General features: G+C 37.5%; 1 protein-coding gene across 3 annotated transcripts in view; it reads right to left on the bottom strand.

The window, feature by feature from the left end:
- Nucleotides 1-13,782, bottom strand: part of GYS2 (glycogen synthase 2) — a 45,541-nt gene that overhangs the window by 6,781 nt on the left and 24,978 nt on the right. For all 3 annotated transcript variants that reach the window (XM_054802792.1, XM_054802811.1, XM_054802800.1), the window contains exons 6-12: nucleotides 10,445-10,562; nucleotides 9,914-10,034; nucleotides 7,398-7,504; nucleotides 4,097-4,156; nucleotides 3,432-3,510; nucleotides 2,675-2,788; nucleotides 116-242 (exon numbers count right to left, since the gene is read on the bottom strand). In XM_054802792.1, the coding sequence (XP_054658767.1) occupies nucleotides 116-242; nucleotides 2,675-2,788; nucleotides 3,432-3,510; nucleotides 4,097-4,156; nucleotides 7,398-7,504; nucleotides 9,914-10,034; nucleotides 10,445-10,562 (726 nt within the window). The remainder of the gene's footprint in view (nucleotides 1-115; nucleotides 243-2,674; nucleotides 2,789-3,431; nucleotides 3,511-4,096; nucleotides 4,157-7,397; nucleotides 7,505-9,913; nucleotides 10,035-10,444; nucleotides 10,563-13,782) is intronic.

Here is a 13,782-nt window from a genome sequence, read left to right as displayed (position 1 = left end):
AACAGAGCCAAAAGAGTTTTTTCAGCACTCCAGAAGAAACTGGCTGCAAAGCTATTCTGCATCAACAGCATGGGTAATCATGTTTTGATACTAGTTAAGTGTACAGATTGCCTACCTGGAGTGTAACCCCAGGGTTCATAGTATGATGGAAATACACCAAGGTGGCAGCCTCTAACAAACTCCTCATAGTCCAAGGGCAGCAATGGGCTTGTTGAAGAGAGAAACTCTGGATGTAGGATCACCTGGACATTCAAAACTTACATTAGAGGTCAAAGAAAACTATCATCAATACATTTTAATTTTCAATAAACTTAAGCAATTTTTTCACTCTGGTCTTTTCCTAAGTATCTGGACAACACCTCCTTTGCCCATCTGTTACCTAATTCACTTCCCACACTAAAATGTATCCTGCCTATGTGCAGTCTTGTATCCTGCCTGTGTGCAGTCTTGTCCTGGAAATAGTACTGATCATGAACCCTTTTTCTGGACGGGTCTTCAGCTTTATCCTTGTTGATCAAGGAAGACCATGTGCATTGAGAATTATGCCTACCTAAGGCTGTGGCATTTAGCAATACTAAATTGGTTCTCTTGGCCTGTTGTACCAAGGTATAGAGCATTGGGATACCTTGTTCCAGAGGAGGCCTCAGGAGGATACAGCACTTCTGAGGTTCACAGCATCCAAGTGAAATATAGGAATGCTTAGGGTACTCAATGGATCTCTCAAGAACTGAGAGAATTTTGAAAGCAGACATATTACAGCTCCATCATCACAATCCTGTGCCTAGACTAACTAATCTTGCTGAAAGACAAAGCTTATTAACTTAGGCTTTCAGGACCCAAGCTAATTTATCTGCATGACTCTGCAGGGCTTGGGGTCACTGCTCCATATTCCACTGCTAAGTAGAGAACTGCCTTGTGAATGCTGTCCAGTCAGCTTTGGGAGGAAGAAGTATGAGGGAAGGGTTTAACCTTCTCTGGGCTTTCTTCCCCACATAAACATACTGCAGCCATTACTCCATGTCAAGGATTTGCTTTTATCTTTTCTTAATAATACAGGCATGCTACTCACTTGCGTAAATCAACACATGAATGTATTCAACCAGTAAATGGGCTATAAACTCATTATGCAAGCTTATTTCATCCCAGTGAATTAAGTAAGATTTTCCATTGGCACTGCTGAGGCTATTTTTCACATGCCAACTGTGTCTGCATGGATATGTCATACATCTCTCAAAATTACTTTCCATTTGAAGTTTACAGAATTTTTGTCCCTGACATTCACAGAATCACAGATTGGTAGGGGTTGGAAGGGGCCTCAGGAGATCATCTAGTCCAACCCCCCTGGTAGAGCAGGATCACCTAGAGCGTGTTGCACAGGATTGCGTCCAGGTGGACTTTGAGTATCTCCAGAGACGGAGACTCCGCAACCTCTCTGGGCAACCTGTTCCAGTGCTCTGTCACCCTCAGAGTAAAGACGAAAGAAGTTTTCCCTCATATTGAGATGGAATTTCCTGGTCATTAAAGATGGAACATTCAACTCATTAAGTATTAAGTCTGTTCATTCAGCAGGTAATTTTCCAGTGGTAATGACAGTTTTGTAAAAACTTGCCATATACCTATCCAATCAAGTCTGCTGAGAAGCAGGAAGAGGTGTCTGTGGTGTTATACACTATCTGCTTTCTAATGACTTCAGGCAGTTAGTTCTGAGGAATTTTTTATTACATTTATTACATTTTTTATTATATTACATCCACCCTACTTTTGTTACATCTAGTATATTATTACCATATTTTTTTATGCTCTCAGAGCTCATTGGAGACACACGCTTAGCAGAGAATATGTTAAGCCAGGAAGAAGCAACTAGGAAATTGAGGAACATGTTTACTCAGTTATCATCATGGGTTTAAAAGCCAAAACACTGAGAACAAGTGATACATCATTGTCAGAGATACTATGGATCTGACTTTAAAAAGAAGGTTTGGAAGAGCAAGAATTTTCAATTTTATGTTCTACTTTGAAAAGACAGACAATGGGATAATCATAGTTAGCAGAGAGAATGCCAGAGATTTCCAGACCAAAAAAGGCTTCGGCAGACTTATGAAAGTGGGAGCTGATCATTTCTGTGGTCTGGCAAGATAGACATGGAAGTAAGGAAAAGATTTATTTACATACATTTAGCTTCAACAGTTGATATAAACATGAACAGAGCATGAACAGGAAGTTATTTCTGCTCAGGATCAAAGCCCTCATTACCTTCTACAGCAAGTTCTGAGTGTCAGGGTGCTGTTCTTAAGAGATGAACTCCAGAAATATCTGTGCTCAAACTCGGGACCTCCAGTTTTAAGCAAATGAATCTATTACAGCGTTTTACATCTGGGTGCAAACAATCCGTGGCACTTTCTGGATTTCAGGAGTACTAGCTCCTCATTCAGTACAATTCAGTACATTCCCTAACATCAAATTTCTAACTTGAAATTAACTTGGTTAAACAGCAACTGAGGATATCTGTGAAGTGACTAGTTGTTATAGCTGGAAAGGGAGGAAAAGAGTAGTAGTACTCTATTAGTATAATACTGCCTATCAAAAATGACTGCACTCCCCATGCTAATGATCCAGACTGAGACTGTTTAAAGAAATTCCATTTTATATCTAAAATGAAAATGACAGACCATACCTTTACTCTGTCTGTCCGGTTATTGAAAAGGCCAATGCGTCGGATGGTATTAAGGATTGGATCATTGCCATCATCAATCATGTTGTGAGTGGTCACTGGAGGCAGACAGTGTCGCTAAAGAGAGAAAAGACAATCCATAAGCCAGACAAAACTGTCGGCAAAGAGTCCTGTTACCATTTTCTAAGTTTAGTGGAAGACAGTGGGAGATTTTGTCATTGATGTGGACAGGGTTTTACCCTTTCATTTTAAGGTAAGAAAAGAAAGTTACGATCATACAATGTTGTCTTCTATATAACTAAAGCCACAAATGAGACCATAAAATCTGTCACAGGACTTGTTTAATTTACCTCAAAATAATGCATTTGTACTAAGTTTTAGAAAGGCCTACTATTTGATTTTAAAGGCTTTTAGTCAATATGTTATGTCTCCTTAATTCTACATATTTAATAAAAATGGAAGAATCCAGGCCTCAGGAACAATGCAAAGTTCACCCTTAGTGCAGAAGAAAAGAATTAGGAATTTTGTTGTCCTGCATGTGACTGGGGGAATATCCATGGATTCCCCAAAAGAATTAGTTTGGGTCATACTCTCATTAAAAATTATCAGAGCTGGTCTTTAAATGTTACCAATGAGAAGTATATTTGCTGAAAACTTCTTTTTCAATGCATGCATATCGCTGTATGTCACACACAATCCTTATACACAGTCATGCTTATAATTTATACTACATGTTGGTGTAAATAATACATTTTCTGACCTGAGTTGAAAATATGGCTCTTTTCATAATGGTTATATCATCTCGGTCAAGAATCTTGTTCAAGTCTGGAATTTCTCCTCTGCAGAGGCAACACAGAGCCTATTTTACCAAATGACTTATTATCAGTTGTATAAAGACAATGAAGAAACGGCAAACAAGGTCTGATCTGAAGTCTGCTGATGTCTAACATGAATCTTTCCTTTGTTTTCTATATTCCCTACAGTTTGTTCTCCCATACATTTGCTGACCTTCCAATTATCTTCCAAAAAAGCTAAAGACTTCTTTTTTTACTGTTTTTCAAATACATCTTGTTTTCACTGAAGTTCCAGTCATCTCATCTGTGCTTTGGGTCATTCACTTCCAACTGTCTTTTGAAAGGATATAACTAAGCTGCTAATACATACTACTTTGTCTCTGGTGGTTTTTTAAGCTGAGGTAGCTCGTTTTTGACAGTGAGTAAACCTTTGTGTTACTTAGACATCCCTCATGTCTCTTAAGACTCTTTCCACAATGGGGTGCTAGAGGAACAGAGGGTCCCATATCCTTCTCCTACGCTGTTCCTATGGATGTCAAAATTTCTTACATGAAGTGTAGAACCAGAGAAACATCATAGGTAAGCCAGCTGGATATGTGGCTCTGCAAGGCAAAGTAACCTAGACACTCACTTTAGCAGGGCATTGTAGAGTTTCTTTCCAAACTTTTCTTTCACAGACTGTGCAGTGTCCCTAGGAAAATAAATAAATATATGTATAAAACAGGAGAATCCAGGACAAAGACAGAATAAAAGAGATTCCTGCTGCTGGAAATTAAATTGTGCTTTCATGTATACTGATGGAATGAAGAACACGGAAACAGACAGAGGTCTGGTTCTCAAAGTTCTTTTATCCAGCCTGCAGCCATACTGATGGATTTCAACACAACTGAAGATTTGACCTGCATCCAAAGATGAATGCACTGTGAAAGCCAGGAACAGACCTCACTAGTGATTACTTCTAATATTTTGCTCTGATCAGTAGACCACACCTTCATCTTAGCTGTGAAAAAGAGAGCATACATATGACTCTACATAGAGAAACATGATCATTAACATTGGACACTAATCAAGACTCCAGTTTAACTTGACCTAGAAGAAAGATGTAAGATATAAGAGTTAAACAAATAGGTATTTTAAAGCAAGCTTCTCCTTTCATTTTCTGCCCTATTTCCTACTTCAAAGACTTTTGAAAACAAATACTAGACTAAAAGGTAGTTTGTCCCAAATTAGTTTGCAAACCAAAAAACTTCCTGGAAAGCTCAGGCCATGTTTTAAGCTAATAATAAAGCCTGTGCCAGAAATATGTTATATTTTAGCTAAGAAAGAACTCCAGTGAACAACTATTCTAAATGCAAACAGCCGTTTATATCATCCTGTCCCTGGTTGAAATAACTTGAAAGTACAGCTGGAAATGCTGTTGTCAAAATAGCAAATGCACTCTCAATTTGAGTAAAAGACCCACTTCATGGAACTTTTCCTGCCTTTCTGCTTTCTAAGAACTGTACTTTGGGCTAAGATAAAACTTGTGAAGTGAAATCCTAAACTTGACCAAGCTGAGAATCCACACACCTGTTTTTAGTTGCTCTCTCCCAACTCACATAGACATAATAGCAGATGAGTTTATTTTGGATGGGTTGTAAAGCAGCTAAATGTCAAACCAAATCAGTCCAAATCTCAGCAAGCTAGTGCCCTGGTGACTATATTTTCATAGACTCATGCCATGAACAATATCCAAAACTTAACCCAGATATGATAGACTGCTTTTTCAGAAGCACAGGAACAAGGGATTTTATATCCCAAATCAGCCATCATCTATTCCGTTATAAGTGTTTTTATACCTCTTGTATTTAAATTCTGTGGCATCCTTAAAATAATCTAATATTATTATGTAATACTGATACCAGGTGGTTTTATCCAGGAGCTCCAGGTTATGACCATGATAATACTGCATATGATAATGCAGACGGTCTTTTGCTTTTCACAGAACACAGCAGGAAGAATAGCTGGAAGCAGCATTTTTTGCATCATTTTACATCTTTAGGTTTACCTTTACTGTTATTATTGTGCTTGCACTACTGAGTAACAGAGAAATAATGATGTAGTAGAGACACAACAGGGGAAAAACCTTTGCATATTTCTTTTAGTTTAAACTTTCCTAATATCCATATACTATTTATTTAATATGTACCTCTTATATTCAAACATTACACACTTTATATCAAACACGAAGAGGCTAAAAGCACTTGTTGCAAGCATGGCTGTTTCTCACTGCACTCACATTATTTTCCTACAGTTCTCACATACAGAGTGAGAGTAAAACTCTGGCTATGTTACCCCACTTTAGCCATCTGCAGTTTAAGCTAGTTGTGCAGATCCTCCACTCATCCGCAGAGGGTGACAGTCCGTTTCAGAGGATGATTCCCCTCACTCATCTTGGACACTTCTTGAAGTGGTATAGGATGAATCATCATTTGGAGTGAGCCATCACTCTCCACTGCCAGTGAAGGTGGCTCAGATGCATTACTTTTAGGAAGCCAGAGTTGGACAATTAATTCCAACCTCTACATTTGTGGTACCTGTTTCCAGAGTGGTAACCAGGTAGAATGTTTCCTGTAAATCCTAAGAAGTTGCTGTCTGATGACTCCAGAGATAATCTAAACAGTAGATAGCTTTCTCATATGTCTTCTTTTTCAGATATGGCAAACGCTAAATTATTTCAATGATACTTGTTAAACTATTTCTGTCACTGTTTTTGTGCAGGTTTAGTATCCGTTAATCAAAGACTTCAACTTGGTTACTGATATCCAGAAACTGAGCCAGAGATCATCTGCTGGAGGCAGTTAATGAGATAACAAGAAAAATAGTATCCTTCTCTTACACAGTGCCTTTCATCTACAGATCTCTAAGTCGTTTAGATTTCTATCATTTTATAAATATAGAACTGGCATCAGAAAGAGGTTCAGCAAAGTGAGACACAGGCATAAAAGCAGAAGCTTGGTCTTGTGGGTTTTAGTCCCTTAGCTTTAAGACCAGCTTCCTTACTTCTGCAGCAGAATTTAACCGCTCTAGCCACCTGATAAGGTGCACATTTCCATTCCCCTACTTAGACAATGTTGAGTGAAATGGCATTTTTCACTTTTTTAAACAAAATTCATCCTTAATAACCCACCACTGATTTTCTTTATGAATCTGAACCTCCAGTTTTGCCGTGTCTCTCAGTTTAGAAGTACCTCACAACGTGTGTCTTTTCCTATGTAGAATCAAATAGCAGTTAAAGTGAGGTGAAGGTAAGTCTGCTCCTGCTTTGCTTTTTTGTTCGGGAAGTTGTAAAATGAAAACTGTTAAACTGAGAAGGGCTGTGACAATTTTCCCTTTATAACTATAAGTTTCACTGCTTGGGTATGGCCATTCTTTACTGTCGGCTAAATAGAAAATTACACACAATCCTTATCAACTGTTATTCTACTGGATTAGACAGTACAATTTCCATATTTCTAAATAAAAGAGGATGTTTAATTAATTTCTTTTTCCCAACGGTGGCAGAGAAGCTCACTCTGATAAATTAGCAGGTGGTCTTTATTTTGTTGAAGCTCAATGACATTTCCAAAGGGTGTATTAGAAACAGTCAGAAGACATCCAAAACACTGGATTTTCTAGAACCTTTGACTTTGTCACCGCAAAACAAGTACTATTTGCTAACTTGTTACAAAGAATGGCAAGGCAAGTTTACTAAAAATAACCTAGGAAAAAAAAAAAAAATTGTCCTTACTTATCATTCCTATCTCTTTCACCTCCACAAATACATTCTAGTTACCCACAATCCTCGATTTTAGCAGAGCGAAAAGGAAGAGCATTATTCTTCATCAGAAACTTTTGCATATCTCCCCAGTTCAGTGTAAGTTCACAAGGCCGTTAGTGAGAATGGCAATTACCAGAGCTGCTTCCGGACCGCTTGTCCTTTCAGGGTTTCCACATTGAAATTGTTTGTCTTTGCTGGCATGATGAAGAACACAACAACTGTAACATCAGTCTTATGAACCTACATGGACACAAAATGGAGAGAAAAAAAAAATCTCACTATAAGGTATCACAGCCAACTTTAACAGTAAGAATTAGTCACAGGAAAAGCCAATGCACTTTGATTGCTTGTCCAGGAAGGCTCTGATCTTATGCCTCTCCCTTTAGCTGTTAAGTTTTTGTAAAGTCAGAGATATAGCTGAGGATAGATACAGGTAAACAGATGTCACCCAATTCCAATCTGGGCAATAGAGATCTTCTTGACTTTTCAAGGTTTAGAGGCCATGGCTTAGGATGTGAACATAAACTGCAAAAAAGAAAAACGCTACACACATTTTCTCACCTGACACAAACTTTGTTGGCTCAAAGGAGCGAGCAATTAGTTTACTAGCTGGGGTAGTCCTGGGCATGGGGCGAGGGATTCCCTACAGCAGCAAGCAGAACTACATTCTATAGCAGTAGTATGGGCAGAAAGAGGCATGACAGCAACCACTGTCTACCTGAACCCCTGGCAAAGCACCTGCCAGACACACAAAAAGCTGCAAGTAACTTCTTGCTCATCTCTCACATCCAGCTACTGCAAAGGCAAAAAGCATTTGCTGCAAAATCTGACCCTTTACTTATAGATGGTTTCACTTGCTGGTTTCTCCTGTGTGCTAACAAGATTCAGAATACCTGGTCCCTCGGGGATTCCTCACATGGAGCAGAATGAGGTTGTACTCCTGTCAGTAACTATTTAAAGAAAAGCAGAGTGTGAACTCTGTTCAGAGCTGTAAAAATTAAATTACTTTGAATCACCTCCATTCTAAACTGTAGACACACAAACATGCTATTAGCATGCCTTCTCTCAGATTGAGGTACAGGAAAAGGTATAGTATAAAATAACCTACGGGAGTCATCTATCATTTTAAGGTTCTTCCCTTCCCTCTCTTCAAGGTAGGTTCAAAGTCCATCATGATCTCGGTGTGTATTAACAATCTGTCCCAACGTTCTTACTTTATTTCGAAAATGTTAGTAAGGTTTTCAAGTAGCAAAGGAAAAGGACTTTATAAAATAAAATAAAATAAAATAAAATAAAATAAAATAAAATAAAATAATTCCATCCGATGCTATGTATTTTTAGGTTCAGGCACACCACTGTGACTTGTTTAAGAAGCATCATCATTCCCAGATTCACAAGTAGTACAGGTATTCTGCTATTCTCAATGGAGTTATCTCTTGAAATAATTACAGAGCAAGCGTTCTTTGAACAGCTTATCAAGTGCTGGCATGCATGTTGGAACAATAATGCAATAAATCCAGCCTCAGCTTATGGAAGAAGCAAGTCCCAGTACACTGTTCTAGAGAGCTTTGGAAAACTAGCCTCAGTTTCCTTTGACTTTCCACCAGCCTAGCTTGTCATTGATGTCATATAAATCTTTAGATGCAATAAGAGATTGCTGCAATCATTGCTCAAGCATAAGATCTTCCACATTATCAGCATTTATAGTTAATAGCTATGTAAATGCTATTAACAAGTAGCTGATGTTGCACAGCATTGCCAAACAACAGAAGTCAGTTGCTTGGCAAAGTTGTGGAAGAAATACTTAAGTTGTGTGAGGTGACCTGTTGTGTGAGTGAATGGATTAAGTATTTCCAGAAAGTCCACAGGCTCTAATAGTGTATTAACAGAAGGTGGTGGTAGAACAGGTGTACTTAGGGCTTTGAACATTAATATTTTTTCAGCCCTGCTGACAACATAGTATCAAGATTTTTATTCAGGTTTTCCATATCGTTTAAATGATACAGTACAAAAGAGACAGGCTGGGAAAACAGTCATTTGATCCTTGCTAGATGACTGAAAACTGATTAGCATTAGTTTTATTTTTTATTTTAAATGTATCAGTCCTTGGGACACATCTGGAGACATTTTCAGTGACCTCATCTGGAAGTGGCAAGTGCTCTGCTCTTTGATCATGACAAGGTCTAGGTCTTATCTTCATTAAAGTACTGAATTTTAATGCAAGATTCCCATCCAATGTGATAATAGTACTCAAAGATTTAAAAGATCATGGTCAGGTCCTAATGAATTAAGCAATTTGCTTAAAAAGGTATTTTTCAATTGCATCATTAAAAGATTATTTTTATTTGCCTTCTAATATGTAAACCTTCAGGGTAAGTTCTTGAATCATATTTTCTGTATTTTTCTCTAAAACCAAGGGAGGTAACCATGGTTAACTTCTTGAACTATGTCATCAATTATTTTTAAGCAGCCTGAGATGGTTATATACTCTGATGATTCAGGAAGAGAGCTTTATGAAAACTCTGAAGATCCTACAATTATTTTCCTATAAACCAGAGTATGGCATGGAAATTCTTGCAGGTGACTTACATAGTACGATAATTTTGAGCATAAGCTCTACGCTATCAACATTTGCAGAAGCTTTCTTACCCTTAGCAAAAAGTTTAATCTTGATAAGGCTTCTAGAAACATGTCAGCTCCTTTGTTGGAAAACTCATATCTCCCAGCAATGAAGAAAAATAAAGTGTTCTCAAGACTGAAGTCAAGGTGGCTGAAACCAAGCAAACAAACAGACAAGCACAAAGTATTTCTCAAGATATAATCAAACAAACACACAACAGCTTTCTATTCTGGAGAAATTTATTATCCCAAGAAAATAATGAAAGTGAGGCTTTTCTGCTGTTCTTTAAATGAAGATTACTATCTTAATCTGATAAACTGCATCTTGGGTAAATAATGAAAAAATTAAGACCTTCTGCCTGATCCCACAATCTGTTAAGCAGAGCTAGAACTGGTGTCTAAAATTCCTTTACCTTCTGACTGAGAAATCCCAGACAGGTATTTGAATAAGTTGGTAACATTTCACCTCCTCTGTGAAGTACAAGTTAGTCTTTCTGCTTTGGTTCTTGCTTTAAATAGTGTTGGACAACCATTGCTAATTTTTGAAAAGTAAAAGCATACCCATAGAAATGACCTCGAATGAACTCTTGGATCCTAGCCTTGTACATGGAATGCAAATTCTGAAACTCATGCATTGCTGAAAATTTCTTAATGTTCAAGCCATTTGGGGTGACAACATCTGGAAAAGCAGAGAAAAGGCAGAGGTAGACATCTTCAGAGTCAGAGAAATCTTTAAGGAAAGAACCAGTGTGTCTTTCAGTTGTCAGTATGTGAACAGGTTATGTACTCTTATTACTCGTGGATAGGGAACAGCACTGTCTAACACAATGGTCTCCACCAGCTTACTCCACAAAGCTATTGCATGTGGCACTCCACTGTTTATATAGCACTGAAGTGGCTTTGTACCATTTTGACCTGTACTCAAAATTAGCATAGAACCTGCTGAACAGTAAGGTCTCCCCATGCCCTTTTGTCCTGTCAAGACTTAAGTAATGTCTCCATTCAGCCATATGTTTTTTGTGCAATATGCCCTTTACGTCTTTATTCTAGCTATCACTATTGCCTGCTTTATCGCTATAGATTGAAAGCTCTTGAAGGCAGAAACTGCCGTGCTATGCACTTGTTTAGAGCATGGCACAAGAGAGGTTTGTTCTGTCAAGACTTCTGAGGATTTACCAGGAAAGGAAGAATATAAAAAACCTTTTTAAAAAGATCACCTTTCAGTAATCTGTTGGATTTCTCCTAAAAATAGCCACAGAATGCCATGCTTTACACTTTTATGGCTGCTCTCCTCAAAGATTCCAAAGCATCTTACAATTAAAATTTGTTCATTTCCAGTGTCTTCTAAGATAGAGTTATAGGATATAGATAGAGTTATAAGAATAGACATAGCTTGTTCCAATCAACACCGAAATTCAGTCACTCTTCACCCTTCTCGTAGAACGCAGCAGCTATTTAAAGGCTTGCCCTAAATCTAGTTGAAGTAAATGGAAAGAATGCAATTTTCTTTTCGAGTTGGCTTATGAAAGCCATGTATGGAAATGAAAGGGGAGGCTGGTTCCTCAGCAGATGTATTTCATAGTAACACAATTGACTTTATTAGACATACTAACTTATGATACCAGAGATTCTTCAAATACAAAGAATCATCAAAGAAGAAAGAAGCGCTAATTATTAGAGGATGCACTGGTACCTACTTCATACTTGTTCTCCTGGCAAGTGTCATCAGGTGTCTAGAAACCATAACCATTAACTGTAGTAACTTTAAAAGTTCTATGCATCACCCAAAGGACCTTCAGTAAGATATCATTCCCTATCACACGTGGTTCATGCAAACAAAACAGCATCTCCTTTGATCTCAGTGCACATGGTTAACTCCCCCCATACATCAGGGTTACCGATGGGAGTACAGTCTCTTGCTTACCACCAATACAGGACTTGAACATTACTTCTATTGTGGTCTTTCAGTCAGGGATGCCTAACATTCAGGGTTTCTCATCCTTTCTCCTAAAAGCAGAGGTTTGCATATCTAGCATTAAGCATCTGACCTAATACAAAACTGTCTCCTATTTCTGGAGAGTTTTTAAAACATCTATGGCTCCTTCGGTTGATTACATATCAAAATGATCTTAAAATAAGTACAATCAATTCTCTGTATGCTGTCCAGTATACTTGCTTGACATTTTTCATGCAAATGCCATGGCCATTTTTAATGACTTCCTTGAAATTTACAGTCTGCTTTAGCGGTATATGTATTTTCCCACCAGGTAAGTGATGTCTGATTACTCTCTATCTTGTAAACTGTTTTGAGACTCTTTAGGTTAAACAGCAGTAGATAAAAATATAACCTTTATTAGTAACCATGCAATACCAAAAATTTCAATCGATCCCTCTTGAAATACTACATTTCAGACTGAAAACCAGCCTTTACCAGGAAATTTTTACTTGTCAGGTACTTGGGATTTGGTTTTCAGTGAAAAGAAAGGAGAGTCTTGGTGGGCTTGACAAGAAAACTTGTGTTCTTATCTTCTGCTGTCCAGCACTAGGAGCTGCTCTGAACAAAGACCTATGTGGCCTCATATGAGTGGGGGGGTCAACAGAGCAGAAACACCCTCCATTTCTCTTTTACCAACAACCTATCTTCTGATTCCTCTGACCTGCTTCTTGTTCAGTGTGGAATAACTGGTGCATGCAGGACATAGCTTTGAGACTGCAACCATTTCAAACTCTTCTCAATAAAGTAAGAATCCTTGACTAGGTATTTCTGCCCAGTTTCCATCCACTCTGTCATATTTATTTATCAGGGAGTTTTGGACACTCTCACCCAATATCAGCAGCCTGTATATAACTTACTCCCACCTTCTTTGATTCAATTGCAGCTTCATTTACCCTTTCATCAGGTTTGGGGATCAATCCATCTCTTATTTAAGCCTTTGAGACACAGAATAGATGTGGTGGCCCAAAGCATCCAGTTCACTATTTCTGCTCAACATAAAATAATATTTTGAATACTTGTGATGCAATGTGCCCTTGCACTAGGGAAGAAGTGATGAAAGAGAGCTTTGTTCCTATTTTAAGTGGTTTGGGGTTTTTGTTGTTTAATGAATTGATACCAATTTTGTTTTAAAATTGTCCCAACTAGGTCAAATCAGACTAATTTGACTTCTGTATTTATAGGAAAGAAACTGGCATTGATTTAAGTAATAATAGCACAGTATGATGTTTTCTGTTGATAAATCACTAAGATTCAAAGTTGACTCATACTTTTTTTGAGTTTATTTCTATGATTTTAATCAAATATTTACAGATACAAAGTCTAGATCTAGATCTTAACTGATACTCAACTGTCTTGGAATTTTGATTCAAAGTCTTCTCTACTGCTAATGAGAAATATGTTTCATACCTGAATGAAAATATTAGAAATCCCATATCAGTTTTCAAATCACAGGAATACAACTTAAGATCACTGACAGAATCTTGCATGATACATCAAAAAGAACTGGTTTAACATAAAATACTCAAGCTTTTGTCAAATATGGTTTGATAAATTATCGATCAAATAACAATAGCAGCAAATGAAATCAGCGTAATGCAAGCAGTCATTCTGCCAGGTTTAGAGTGGCAAATCGGCCTTCCTTGTGGTGCAAAAGATCTCTATGCAATCACGTCTACTGAATTTTAAAAGGGCTTTTCTAAGTGATAAGATTTATAATTTAAATCATAATCCAAGTTTAACATTAATGAGAAGTAGCAGACACTGCTCTACTTATCACATTTCCTCAGTTATTATTAGTTAACAACTTTGTTATGAAGTTTACCTCTTAATAAATTCAAATGCAAATAACAGTTAAATGTGCCAATTCTACATCCCCCTTTTAAAATTTTATTTTTAAATTACT

The sequence above is a fragment of the Grus americana genome, chromosome 1 (genome assembly GCF_028858705.1).
Source record: "Grus americana isolate bGruAme1 chromosome 1, bGruAme1.mat, whole genome shotgun sequence".
Lineage (NCBI taxonomy): Eukaryota > Metazoa > Chordata > Aves > Gruiformes > Gruidae > Grus > Grus americana.
Note: the sequence above shows the minus strand (reverse complement) of the source record. Positions and strands in the feature narration are given on the sequence as shown.